The sequence below is a fragment of the Pelobates fuscus genome, chromosome 3, assembly GCF_036172605.1.
Source record: "Pelobates fuscus isolate aPelFus1 chromosome 3, aPelFus1.pri, whole genome shotgun sequence".
NCBI lineage: Eukaryota > Metazoa > Chordata > Amphibia > Anura > Pelobatidae > Pelobates > Pelobates fuscus.
This window is the reverse complement of record NC_086319.1, coordinates 274,869,805-274,884,173: the sequence shown is the minus strand read 5'-3', so window position 1 is coordinate 274,884,173 and position 14,369 is coordinate 274,869,805. Positions and strand designations below refer to the sequence as shown.

The 14,369-nt window shown below is 45.5% G+C and overlaps 1 protein-coding gene across 1 annotated transcript in view; it reads right to left on the bottom strand.

Moving 5' to 3' along the window:
- Nucleotides 1-14,369, bottom strand: part of FAM178B (family with sequence similarity 178 member B) — a 958,733-nt gene that overhangs the window by 869,630 nt on the left and 74,734 nt on the right. Inside the window, exon 3 of the mRNA XM_063445563.1 lies at nucleotides 11,294-11,361. Coding sequence (XP_063301633.1) covers nucleotides 11,294-11,361 — 68 coding nt within the window. The remainder of the gene's footprint in view (nucleotides 1-11,293; nucleotides 11,362-14,369) is intronic.

Sequence of the window (14,369 nt, the reverse complement as noted above, 5' to 3'; positions counted from 1 at the left end):
GGAATGGCTACTATACCCGTGAGAAAACCTTTAGTGAACCCTGTGGTGAGATAATCCACCAGATGCCTGCTAGGGTGAGACCTTAGATAAAAAACCAGGTTGTCGATGTTTATGTCGGTTAGTCATTTGTTTGGTGACAACCTGGCTGGGCACATGGTCTTTGTATGTGCCCTGAAACATATGGAGCAGATGTGCAATAATCTACAGGCGCTGAAACTGCAGGAGCCTGCGTTGAAGTTATTGCACACCTGCGCCTTCCCTAGAAAGGAGATGGGCCTGCCTAACTTATCCCGAAGACCACCCGATGACTTGTTGTAGGGGGTGAAAGTGGAGTGAGGTGTGAAAGTGGAGTGAGAGGTGGGGGTGGTGGGATCTGCTTCGACTGGACATAAGTCCGCCATGTGGGATGTCGATTTGCATATGGCACAAGCCGGGGGCCTGAGTCCAGCGAAGTGGCGACAGAACAGTTCTGTGTCCATCTGACCCCAGTTCATTTTAATATTGAACTGCTTCAGATGGGTCGCCGCCTTCGCTGACACTGACTTGTGGTAGTCGTAGAAAGAGGAGCCCCCGTACTTGATGCCTAGATCCACCACCTTGTGCAGATAAAGGTCTAATTCTTCTCTCCTGTGGGGGTACACCGTGCAAATAACGTCTCGATATATCCCTAAGGCTATCACAAACTGGGGTATTGACAATTTTTTATTAAGCCTGGGATCCCTTGTCTTGAGCACCACAGAAATGTCACCATAGTCGAAAGCCTTGTTCTCAAGAACATCCTGAGAGGCTATGAGCAGAGACACCAGACACACATCCTTCCCGTCTAGGATATCTTTCTTGATAGAGTCAGGGACGGAGTGTGCTGGTGACTCAAATGGTGTAATGGCTGTGCCTGGTGCCTGGGGGGCGGGGGGGGATGGGAGGGCATGTTGGTATGTCGGGTACAGCCGTGATAGGGACTGGGACTACCGTGATAGGGGCTGGGACTACCGTGGTAGTACCTGGGGAGGAGATGGCGCTCTCCACCTTAGATAGCCTGTTATTGAGGGTCTGTAGATTGGCCAAGATCTCTGCCAGGGTATCCTGGTTGGCCGTGCTGTAGCTTGGTGGTTGTCCTTGAGAGCTAGTGCCTGGCCTAGGCTCGGGGGCTTGGTGGGTCGGTAGCCTATAAAGTTCAGCCTTTCTGGCTGTGGCCGGAAAGGGGATTCCCCTGAGCCTAAGTTCGGCCGTAATTTGGGGAATAGTCCATGCTCTCAAGGACGTGGGGGTTGAAAGGGTGAGTGAATCGCCTGGAGACTCGGGTCTGGTTGGCGTGAACGGTATTCTGTCAGTTCTTCAGTTGGCATTGGTTCTTGGGACATTCTAAAAAGGAATTATTATGTGAAGATATATTAGTGAAGGAGTAAGGAAGTTGGGGGTGTGTGGGGGGTGGAGTAAAAGGAAGAACTGGACTGTAATGCTAGATGCCGAAGCGAAGAGTTTAACTGTTGAATGTTTGGGTAGGTGAGGCCCTTCTAATGCCAAGTGGCGGTGAGAGGCTCTACCTATGATTTGGCTTATGACGTAGTTGCCACAGATGTGGTGGCGGGATGTTGACCTCTCGGTGACAGTAAAGAGAGATCAAAACGTGTGGCCGTGACAGGTGAGGCCCTGACTAGAGCCCTATAGTAGGGCATGCGAGGTTTCTAACTATGATTTGGGCGTGGGGCCGTACCTCCGTGTTGAGGTGGGGTGGGGGTGGAATGCCTCGCAGGATTGGATTTCCTAATAGGGTGAGCTAAGGCATTAGCCTAGACCCTTGTAGCCAGTTCGACTGTATACTAAAGGGTATAGTGCGAGGACTGGAGAGGTATGTGGATACTAACCTTTTTTGACAATCTTTATTTTTCAATTGAACAGCACTTTGTTACAGGACAGTATAGTTTTATCTTCTGAACCTCTAAGTCCTTAGATGCAAGGATAGTGCATTAACAACGTATTATATAACAATATAAACTGTGCCACATTTGCCGTTTCACTTTCTCCCTCAACTAGGCATGCTACTTGACCTTAGCGCCTAACGTCAATATCTGTTCTTGCTTTATCACCCATGTTACCGAGAGGTTAATTTTTTCGCTAGAGTTCGAAAGGCTGTTATTCTCATTGCGCTTTGAGTGATCTCCCCTAGCTGTTCGGTGACCAGGTAAGTATTAATGGCATGTGTTCAGGGGTCAGTGGTGTCCCAGTGTCCAGTCCGGTAGGTCTAGGAGCGATTATCCGCTCCCCTGTGGGGTGCTATTTCTCTGGAGGCCCGTAGTGGACAACTCTCCGTTAGTTGTCGGGTTTTGTGATCTCATATTGTGTGTCAACGTGGTCGAGAAAACTCGTCTGTCGCCCTTGTGTCCTCCCCCCCTAGTTGCGTAATGCCATGTCCAAGTCATTTGTCGGTCTAGTATCGGCCGAGCATGCAACGGGACTCATTGTGCCTCCTACATCTCCGTCTGAGCTCCGGTTGTGTGTCCTCTGTGATCCCCCTGTGTGCCTTGTTGTCTTCTATTAGGGAGTCATCCCTTAGTTCAGGCCTATCCATGGCCCCAGAATTCCCTCATCTACGCAGGTGCAGCTGGCAGAGGCCGGATTCCGCTCCGAACGATTTAGGGTTAGTTTCTGGGCAGGGGGTGAATTGGTTGTGTCTGTGTACTAAGGCCTGCGCCGGGATCGGACGAATGGGTAGGGGTTAAGCAAGGTGCTGCGGCCAATAGGTGTACATGGGATGAGGTGTAATTCCTCCCCTTGGTGCTCACCCAGGTCAAGGAGCCCGCCTCCATGCACCGCCCACGATTTTCTGTTTCTCAGCACGTCACTTGCCTCTTTCATCCACTTCAGGGCCCGATGGTGGGTTGGTCTCCCTGTGATCCGTGCATCTAGTGCCTAAGGTCTCATCTCTAGTTCCCGCTTCTGGAGATGTAGTCAATCCACGGTGCCCATGTCTGGAGGCATCGTTCGGTGGTCCCCTTCAGGGTCGCTGTGAGTGTTTCCATTCCGTGGATCTCTTCCACCTTATCCATCCATTGTTGGAGGTCGGGGATCTGCGGGGTGCGCCATCTGGCCGGGATGAGTAATTTAGCTGCGTTCAGTAGGTGTTTCGTGAGTGACCTTTTATATCTCGAAATGGGCATCTCCGTATGATGGAGGAGCATCTGAAGCGGTTGTAGTTGGAGGTCAGTGTCTAGGATTACTGTGATCTGCGTATGGATCTGGGTCCAGTACTGAGTTATTTTCCTACAAGACCACCAAATGTGTAGATCCGACCCAACTGATTCTCCACACCTCCAACATAGCTCCGTGGCATCGTGGTGCATCTTGTGTAACCGCTTAGGGGTTCTATACCAGTTAGTCAACAATTTGTAGTTGGTCTCCTGTTGTTTGGAACACACAGAGCTTTGGTGCGTGAGTATATGGATTTTCGTCCACTGTTGTTCCGTGAGCGCGACTCCCGTGGCTTCCTCCCAGCGTGCCATATATCTCGCAGGTTCTGGGCGGGCCGCCGTCTGGAGTAGAGCGTAAAGTGTGGAGACCCCCTTGCTCAGGTGCGTGCGTGCCCTGCAGAGTACTTCAAACTCCGTCAGGCTCCTGTGGAACAGGCGTCTTCCCCTATGCGAGGTGTAGCATGTTTTTATTTGAAAATAGCGGAATCTTTCCAGACTCGTTGGAGGTCTTTCTGGTATGAGGTCTGGGAGTTGTTTGAGGGTGTCTGCCGCACACCATTGTTGCATGTACGTGAAGTCCGTAGCTCCAAATGACCTGATTTCTTGTGGTTTGAGGCCCCCAGCCACATTGGGATTGTGGGTGATTGGGGTCAGCGGTCCTGGGGTCGTGGTGAGCGAGAGTCTGGTTCGTATGGAGTACCAGGTCTGCAGGGTCGCTCCGATAAGAGGGTGGGTCCGCGTCTGTTCGCTCCTCTCGTGTTCAGCCAGCCATACAGCTGCCAAGAGTGTTCCCTCTGCCAGCGCCCTCTCCATGTGGGTCCATTTTTTGTCCGTTTTCAGCGCATGCCAGTCCACTATGCGATGTAGGTGCGTTGCCCTGTAGTAGGTTAAGATTGAGGGGAGCCCGACTCCACCCTGCGCTTTCGTCCGCTGCAGTTGAGTCCTCCTCAGTCTGGGGGGTTTAGCTTGCCAGACGAATCTGGAAATGGCCATATCTATTGTGCGAAAGAACTGCATCGGGATTCGTATAGGAAGTGTCTGGAATAGGAACAGCAGACGCGGCAGGAGGTTCATTTTAATGGCATTCATTCTGCCAAACCACGATACACATAGGCCGGCCCATCTCGTAAGGTCTTGTTTCAGCGTGAGTAGGATTGGGGCAAAGTTATGCGTGTAGATTTGGGCAAGGTTCGCAGTGAGCCAGATCCCCAGGTATTTAAGTTTCGTTTTGCACCACGTGAATCTAAATTGGGATTGGAGGTGGGCGACTTCCGGATCAGTCAACGAGATGGGCAAGGCCTCCGACTTATCCGCGTTCAATTTCATGTTGGATATGAGCCCGTACTCCTTGAAGGCTCGCAGGAGGTTCGGGATGGAGACCAAGGGGTTGCTGAGAAAGAACAGCATGTCATCTGCATATGCTGCTACTTTGTGCACCGTGCCCTTTAGGGTATACCCCCCTATTCCCCCGTCCCGTCTGACCGCCCCCAGGAACGGTTCCAGGGAGAGGGCAAACAGAAGGGGGGAGAGCGGGCATCCCTGCCTCGTCCCGTTCCGGATCGACACAGGGGCGGATAAGGTGGATACTAACCTTGACTGGTCGCAAATGGTCCCTGGAACCTTTTGGTAAGATTAATGTAGTGAGTCTTGTCTTGTAGTTGTCCTCGAGGAAGAATCCTGGGGATTTAAGACATTTAAACGTATCGTGGTGGCGTATGATTTGTATTTGTAAGGGGCGTGACGTGTGATTCTGCGTTGAGGGATCTGGAAGGCTTGGGGTGTGTGAATTGGATGATTTAGATATTTTGAGAAGGCTGAATGAGGCCTTGGGTTGGACAATGGACATATTTGGGAAGGGCGTAAGTACCTGAAGGTATGGCTGAGTACCGGGTCAGGATTTGGTGTTTTTCCAGAGCCTGAAGGCCGTAAGACCGTATGTCTGGGTAGAAGATAAAAGAGTTAACATACCGTGGGCGTAAGCCTTTGACAAAGTAGTAATAAAAATTGAGACCACGTGAGGTCTTAGTATGAACAGTTGTAAATTGGAATAGAGAACTATACCTTGGTTAGACGTACAGAGATTGTGTTAAACGTAGTAGGTTTTACCAGTGTAGAACCGGTGGAAGCCTAGGTAAAGGGTTAACCGAAGAAAAATTATAGTAGTTAACAACAGATGTGGTAGTATGTAATAAAAGCTTAATAGTTTAAATTAATTTTTTTAGACCTAGACCTTGATGACTCAAAGTGATACAAATACCATACCTGTTCATGTAATAAAGACCTTGAAATAACAATTTTAGCGCAGAAAAGCGAGAAACCGATGCACTCTGTAAAACCAAAAATATGTGACAGCGTGATTATATGGGAAATGATTAGTGCATATGTCGATGTACCGGGTATTATGTTTAGACAAAGAATTTATTTGTATATGTTACGTATGACAGTATGAATTTATAGGTTAAATATATATATATATATATATATAGGAACCGTATGTTTTATAATGGTAGTGGATGTTTGTTTAGTAAAATAAATTTAACTGATTCACATAGATGGAAAAATCAAAAGGCTAGTATTTAAATAAGTTAAATATATCTCCAAACTGGTGAGTATGTTTCAGTAGTAACCGAACAGGGAATATACATAAAAGCAGGTAGAAATCGTGTAAAATACGCCTAAGTGCATACCGAAGCCAATTATAATAAGATTTAACAGACTATGTGTTAGAGCATAGTGTTCGAGAGCTTAATTTATACGATATACATAGGTCCTGGTGGACCGAACGGAACAAGAGGATACCGGTAATAATATGGTGTATAACTGTATATGCTAATTTGGTAGATTACGTACGAAAATGTAAACGAGGTGAGAAAAGTGCCAAGCGTTTGACTGTTTAGTGTGAACGCTGAATTGTTTGAATGAGCATGTAATAGTACGAGTAAGTTTAGAGGGAGCCTACCCCCACGTTTTTAGGCCAAAACGGCGGGAAATAGCGGAACGCTATTTCCTTCGCCTAACTCACGTGTACGTGCCGGTCTCGTGACCGGAAGCCGGGTACCTCGACCGGAAAACCGATTGGAGGGCCTTGAACGGACGGAGAACTGTATCAGGACGTCAGACTGCTGGAAACACGAGAAATTCTGGCGGGAAGCTGGACCGGAAGTGCTGGTTGCTATGGGGACAAGACAATCAGCTGAACGGCAGAGGTGAGTAGGGGCTGGGAGTTTAAGTAGGGGACTTACTCCTCCCACAAATTCAGGCCTCCACAAGTTCAGGCCTTTTAACATATATATACACAGTTGCAAGAAAAAGTCTGTGAACCCTTTGGAATGATATGGATTTCTGCACAAATTGGTCATAAAATGTGATCTGATCATCATCTAAGTCACAACAATAGACAATCACAGTCTGCTTAAACTAATAACACACAAAGAATGAAATGTTGCCATGTTTTTATTGAACACACCATGTAAACATTCACAGTGCAGGTGGAAAAAGTATGTGAACTCCTAGACTAATGACATCTCCAAGAGCTAATTGGAGTGAGATGTCAGCCAACTGGAATCCAATCAATGAGATGGGAGGTGTTGGTTACAGCTGCCCTGCCCTATAAAAACACACACCAGTTCTGGGTTTGCTTTTCACAAGAAGCAATGCCTGATGTGAATGATGCCTCGCACAAAAGAGCTCTCAGAAGACTTACGATTAAGAATTGTTGACTTGCATAAAGCTGGAAAGGGTTATAAAAGTATCTCCAAAAGCCTTTCTGTTCATCAGTCCACAGTAAGACAAATTGTCTATAAATGGAGAAAGTTCAGCACTGCTGCTACTCTCCCTAGGAGTGGCCGTCCTGTAAAGATGACTGCAAGAGCACAGCGCAGACTGCTCAATGAGGTGAAGAAGAATCCTAGAGTGTCAGCTAAAGACTTACAAAAGTCACTGGCAAATGCTAACATCCCTGTTAGCGAATCTACAATACGTAAAACACTAAACAAGAATGGATTTCATGGGAGGATACCACAGAGGAAGCCACTGCTGTCCAAACATTGCTGAACGTTTACAGATTGCACAAGAGCACCTGGATGTTCCACAGCAGTACTGGCAAAATATTCTGTGGACAGATGAAACCAAAGTTGAGTTGTTTGGAAGAAACACACAACACTATGTGTGGCGAAAAAGAGGCATAGCACACCAAAATCAAAACCTCATCCCAACTGTGAAGTATGGTGGTGGGGGCATCATGGTTTGGGGCTGCTTTGCTGCGTCAAAGCCTGGACGGATTGCTATCATCGAAGGAACAATGAATTCCCAAGTTTATCAAGACTTTTTGCAGGAGAAATTAAGGCCATCTGTCTACTAGCTGAAGCTCAACAGAAGATGGGTGTTGCAACAGGACAATGACCCAAAGCATAGAAGTAAATCAACAACCGAATGGCTTAAACAGAAGAAAATACGCCTTCTGAAGTGGCCCAGTCAGAGTCCTGACCTCAACCCGATTGAGATGCTGTGGCATGACCTCAAGAAAGCGATTCACACCAGACATCCCAAGAATATTGCTGAACTGAAACAGTTCTGTAAAGAGGAATGGTCAAGAATTACTCCTGACCGTTGTGCACGTCTGATCTGCAACTACAGGAAATGTTTGGTTGAAGTTATAGCTGCCAAAGGAAGTTCAACCAGTTATTAAATCCAAGGGTTCACATACTTTTTCCACCTGCACTGTGAATGTTTACATCGTGTGTTCAATAAAAACATGGCAACATTTCAGTCTTTGTGTGTTATTAGTTTAAGCAGACTGTGATTGTCTATTGTTGTGACTTAGATGATGATCAGATCACATTTCATGACCAGTTTGTGCAGAAATCCATATCATTCCAAAGGGTTCACATACTTTTTCTTGCAACTGTATATATATATATATATATATATATATATATATATATATACACACACACACATATATATATATACACATATATACATACATACATACATATACGCACACACACACACACACACACACACACATAATCAGTAGACCTTCTTGCAGACTACCAAAGTAGTATCGGGGACGAAGTCAGGGGGCAGGGCCTGACTGCAATGGCGGCCTTCTTCATAACACAGGGGCCACCTGAGGTGGTACTATAATCTATTCTATGCTTATTCAGTGCATGAAAATATCTAGCTCGTCCCACTTATGCTAAGTTTTTATTCGTTTCATATTAATAAAAAATAAAAAAAAAATTGGAGTACTCTGACTTTCCATGCTACCCTTGTATTTGAATACTGCCATGTATCCACTTGGAAAAGTCACTTTATGCTTATATGTTAAACTACGGACTACCAAAAATAAAGAATGTCAAAAAAAAAAAAAAACATGAAGGCATGACCTGAAGTCATAGTCAGACCCCCAAAGCCAGGGTCAGAAGCCAAGAGGCACCACACAGTTCACTTTGAGAACAAGACAGAGTCTGAAATGGAATGTTATTATTAAACGTGTAAAGCAAACCAGGGAGACTCGATAATCGAGCACTGGGTTTCAGCATAGCTGGGAAGTGAAAGTTAATCCACGTAACCTGAAACAATTAACGTCAGGACTGGAAATAAGGCAGCTAACCCTTGTTTAGGAGAAATTTTGATATCAGTCCTCAGGACTGCATGGTCCTTAGAAATATACACTAGAGGGGTGCAACATAAAAAAGAAGAAAGTTCAGAAATCCTGTCGGCAAAGGAAATTGCCAAAAAAAACATCTGTCATTATAATTGCAAAACCAATAAATTCATTGATTCAAGAGGTACAAATAAGCAGAACTTCAGAGTAAAAATTCAGAGTTAAAAGAGTAGTATTAGGCTGTACCACAAGCTTGTTGGGCACACCACATGCTTGTTGTCCAGAGCCTGCAAATAGGTCTGGACATCCAGCCACAACTTCATCTTATGGTAGATGAGCATTGCAAAATCCAAAGACTCACTATTGAAGAAACTGTGGCCTTATCCTTATCCAAGCTATCCTTAAGATATTCCAAATTGCAAGGAAGCTTAACCCCTTAAGGACACAACTTCTGAAATAAAAAGGAATCATGACGGAATAGATCCGGCATGCGTCCTTAAGGGGTTAAAATACTTCCAGCAGTACCCAAGAGAAGGACACCTCTCCTTGTGGCAAATGAGACTGGTTACAGGCATTGAGGGTCTGAAGCACGGGCACAATGTTCTTACCTGAAAAATCTGTTGATCACAAGATCATACATTACATATAGAGTCAATATCTGGAAGACAAAAAGGGACTTTGAAGAAGAACAGTTTACAACATTTATCTCTACTCAAAGTTGCATACCAAGTTCTGCAAGGCCATGCACAAGCAACCAAAAGCATTGGGGCATAATCATGACAAATCCTGACCACCACCCATGGTAGCAATGGTATTGGAAGGAACAAATAAATCAAGTGGAAGTTCCAAAGCACTATCAATGCATCTACTATGGCCACACACAGGTCTCTACTCCTGGAGCAATCACACAGAGAAAACTAGTGGCAAACACATACATATAGAAACCCGCACAAATATTATATCCCCAGATAGCCTGGATCTGAGCACCCAACATATCCAAATAGCGCACAGATCCCATGAACACAGCTGGATCACCACCGGGTAAAAAAAAGTCAAATAGTTTCCCTGCCTCATGGGTAGCGATTGTTTGCCTTGTTCGTGCGAAAAATCCTACCGAACAGTGCTCTCCTGGCTTGTCGTGAAAAGAAGCAAGCGTTCGTACCAAATTACCGGTGTTCACGGGGTCAAGTGTCCACTTTACCGCTCGACGACCCAGATACCGCTGCCGGCTTTCAGGAGACAAGATGGCTGCAATTTTCCAGCACACACGTTGCTCGGTTGTACGAACAGCGGCCACTTAAGTTTGTGATTTCTTTGAACTTAAATGAGCCAGGGAGATGGTCGGTGTTCGGTAGATTAGTCTACCGAATCCAGGGAAAAAATAACTGGGACACAGAAATATGGGGTTTTGTCAGAACAATCTTCATGAAATGCTCATAAAGAATGCAGTTCAACCCAATTCTTCATAGACCTGCACAAGAGTACAGCACTGAGGTGGGCCCCTGGCAGATGATGTGCCAGGAAATTTAGAGTAAAGATGTCAGCTCCTACGGGGGACAACAGCAGTTAGTATAACATACCAATGTTGTAAACTCAGGCCTCCCAAACCCATGCGCTGATATCACTATCACATGCCTTTGCAAATTATGCAAAGACCTTGGAAGGTGAATGAGCTGCTTTAAGGTTATTTTCAGCTAAAATATGCGGCTAATTTATTAAAAGGAATCTATACCGTCAAAAAAAGACGTTATGTCAATCAGAATTTTTTTGGTTCTGGAGTCTTTGAGAGCTGTGTCACTTTAAGATGTTAATTTTCAAACACTTAACAACAATGGTGGGCCTTGGGTGCCCATCCAAATGGCCTCCCTTCTCCTCCTGTTAGAGGAATTGTTGCCTTGAGCGCTGGAGATAAACTAAGAGCTTCAGCAGATGCATGTGCTGGGGCATGTGTTATCAATTTAACTGTTAAACTACTTAAGCACTTGCAGTTAATACTAGCATCTACTAATTTTTGTATGCATGTCTAAATTGATGATTTCATTAAACTCTTATAATCAGGCATTGTATATATATTAAAATATGCATATGTAATTATCTAAAAATATATACTTGCAAGGCATACTCATCGAGGGATTGAGAAGCGATCTCTCTACATACTTTTAACCATGTTATACTTACCGCAAGGGTACATATACCACCGGTTGACAACCAGGTCTCAATGTAACTAGAATGCAATGTTAAATTTTGCTATTCATAAAAATTAGTACAGAGTTAATCAATATATAGTTCAGGCATAGGCAACCTTCGGCACTCCAGATGTTTTGCACTACACCTCCCATGATGCTTTGCCAGCATTATGGGTGTAAGAGCATCATGGGGCATGTAGTCCACAACAACTGGAGTTCCAAAGGTTGCCTATCCCTGATATAGTTCTTTAAAAGTCCAAAAATCTGAATGAGTTAATTTTAACAAAATTAATGTATTAACAACTTACCTTTGCTTTCTGAGTACTAGTTTATCAATTTTACCAACACACCCAAGATCCAATTCATATATTGCATTCTGCAAATAAAATATATATATTTATATTTAATACTGGAACAAGCAAATAAGCAATATAAGTAAAAAAATATGTGTAGATATTTAGTTTGGGAGCCAAGCAATCGAACCCAAGTTCTACAACAGTTCTGTATAAATTATAAAAGGTAAACTGTCATTTTCCAGGATTTTTAATATTATGTTTACTTAATCCTATATTTAAGAACTATGTATTTGTGAGTTGTGAACATGAAACCAAGAAATCTACACCTCTTTATTCTGCAACACATTCATCTTAGCTCCCTGTCAATCATCGAACATGGCAGGCAACATAAAGAACCCATACAAAAAAGATGCAAAGTGGAACAATATTTTTGTTTCTCCTATTCATTTTCAATGCTTGTCCTTGATTGTCTTGTCTGAAGTAGATGATGAAGTCTTTTACATTTACATGGAAGATTTTGCAAAAGATAATGGAGTATAGGTGATTTTCAATATTGTATTCAATGATGTAGATTCCAGAGACATGGTACCGTACCTTATTTTATTTGTATTTAATGCTTTTATTGTTGGTTCGTATTTGTATAGTCACTGTTATGCATATTGCTATGTGCTGGGATATTGTGGACCCTCCTGTAATGCTTTGGGGTCTGGTTCTGTTTGGGCTGCCTGCATTCCTGGGGCTTTCCCTGGGGACCCCTCCTGGCTGGCCCTTGCACTGTGCACGCCCGTGGCACCTCCAGGGTACTGCCACTCGCCTCCCCCGCTACCCAGCTATGTCCTACGGCATTCAGCTGCTCATCCATGGCTTGCGAGCAGCCTTTGTACCACTCAAGGCATGGCCGCAGACCTCCGCGATAATTGCGAGGTAGGCCGCGCTTGATTTCGCGGCCTCAATGGCAGTTTTCTTGGAGCCACGGTTGCCATTTTTTCAGATCCGTGTGTCCCGTTTGTGCTTTGTGCGGTCTGGTCCTCCCCACCGCCCCTACTGCTGCTGGCTATGTTGCCAGCCTCCCCCCTCCCTGTTCTCACCTTTGAGGTCAAGTGTACTTTAGGAATAAAGCAAGTACATATAATTTCACATGTGTTTACATACTTTATGATCCAATTCATAATATATAAATTTCAAACCAAGAATTGAACGGTTGGACGTTTTCTTCCTTAGGTAAATGATAAGAGTAGGTAGTCTGTTATAACAGCCTCCGCATCATGTCTTAAATGTTAAATGCATCAATGATATATCCCACCTTTATGTCTTTATTATATCTTATTTAAATGTAAGCATGTTTTGGTTTTCAGGCTATGATACTCCTCAGTGGAGGAAGGCCTCTGGCCTAGTCATATATGGGGTGACACCCCTTTTATACTTTCATGCTATTGGTACGCTGATACACTGTACTGGCCTAGTCATATCAAGGGGTGACCCCCCGTTATACTACTGGTACGCCGTATCCACTATACTTGTGGGCCTCACTATATACTTGTGGGCCTCACTGGAGTCACAAGAGTCACTATCCGAAAATCCAAAAATATTCTTTTCGTTATGCCTGACCCCCTCGCAATGACTGTACGGTTAAGTCCTATGATACTGACCCTGAGGGTGACCCCCTCCCTTATATGGCTTGTTTTACATGATATGCTTGTGCTTGATGGGTGACTCCCTCTTGCACGCTGAGAGACCCCCAGCCGGCCTTGCCCGGGTGCTACTTTGGTTTCGGTGTCATCAGTCATGGCTGCCGTAGCTGGCTTCCATGCACCTGAGGGCCTACAAGTCTGGCTACAAGCCTCACTAGTGGACGCGCTGCCTAAAGCACCTTGCTGCCATGCACAGGGACGTCCATCCTGCCCCGGCGGGACCCACACTCGGCACCTCTGGGGCTTGGGTACCCGACTCAGGTGACTCCCTCCGCTCTGCGGACACGGGCTTTGCGCGCAAGACCTTGGATGGGTCATGGCGCTGTCACTGGTAAGGCCCACTAAAGTGGAAGTGAGCTGGAATGTCGAATGTATTTCAATTGAAAGGCTCAAGTGGGTCCTTGAACTTCCCTTAAGCTACATGAAAGAGACTATCCTGACCTCCCCTCTCACTGGTGTGCTGAGAGCTCCTGCTGCTACCGCTGACACCCTAGGAGACATGTTGGACCCATCGAGTCACCCGCTCTTCGATCCACGTCTTCGCATACATCCTTGCTCTGCAGAATGGGCTCCCACATCAGGGAATTTCTCTGTTATTGGCTTCGCTGCCCTTTGGACAAGGAGATCCGGGCAAAACTTTGGGCTGAATGCACTGTCCAACACTGCCAGATAAGGTGGCCCTTACCCCTGATTTTGACCCAGTGTTCACCACCTTCATGACGCTCAGCCCGGGATAATCTGCTCTTTATGAAGGAATTGAACCATCACGTTTCCATTTCTACATCTCACTTTTTCCTCAGTGGAAAGCCATCACTGGAGATCTGTGGGTTCTCTGACTGTATCTGGATTCCAGATCGATTTCATCGAATCTCTGATACGGGCCTCCGATCCGTGGCCGCTATGTATGGACAACAACGCTCCATTGCTGGCTTCAACACATGGAGGTCTGGAACGGCAAGGTGATATTTGCATCCCAGCCGGATTTTGTTGTGAAATAGGACAACACTTGTCTGGGCTGGGGAGCCGCTTGCGATGGTGTGGCGACAGGAAGACATTTCATCACCTGTCTGGAACGGTTTGCGGGGTCGTTCAAAAATCAGGGTTTCACCAAAGGGATGAGTCATTGCTTGCGGTTTCGACGCATGGACAATGTCTCAGCTGTCTGCTACATAAATCGGTTGCGGGGATCCATTCCAAACTGCTGTCGGATCTGACAAGTTATCTCTATCAGTATTGGCTGGACAAGGACATATCGCTTGTGACGGAATACCTTTGAGAGCGGGACAAACTGATGGCAGACTGTTTTTTTCTCGACACTGAAGAGATGCCAGCATTTGGTAACTACATCCTCCAGGGGTTTCAGATGCTGGACTCCCATCGAGGTCCCGTCTACCTGG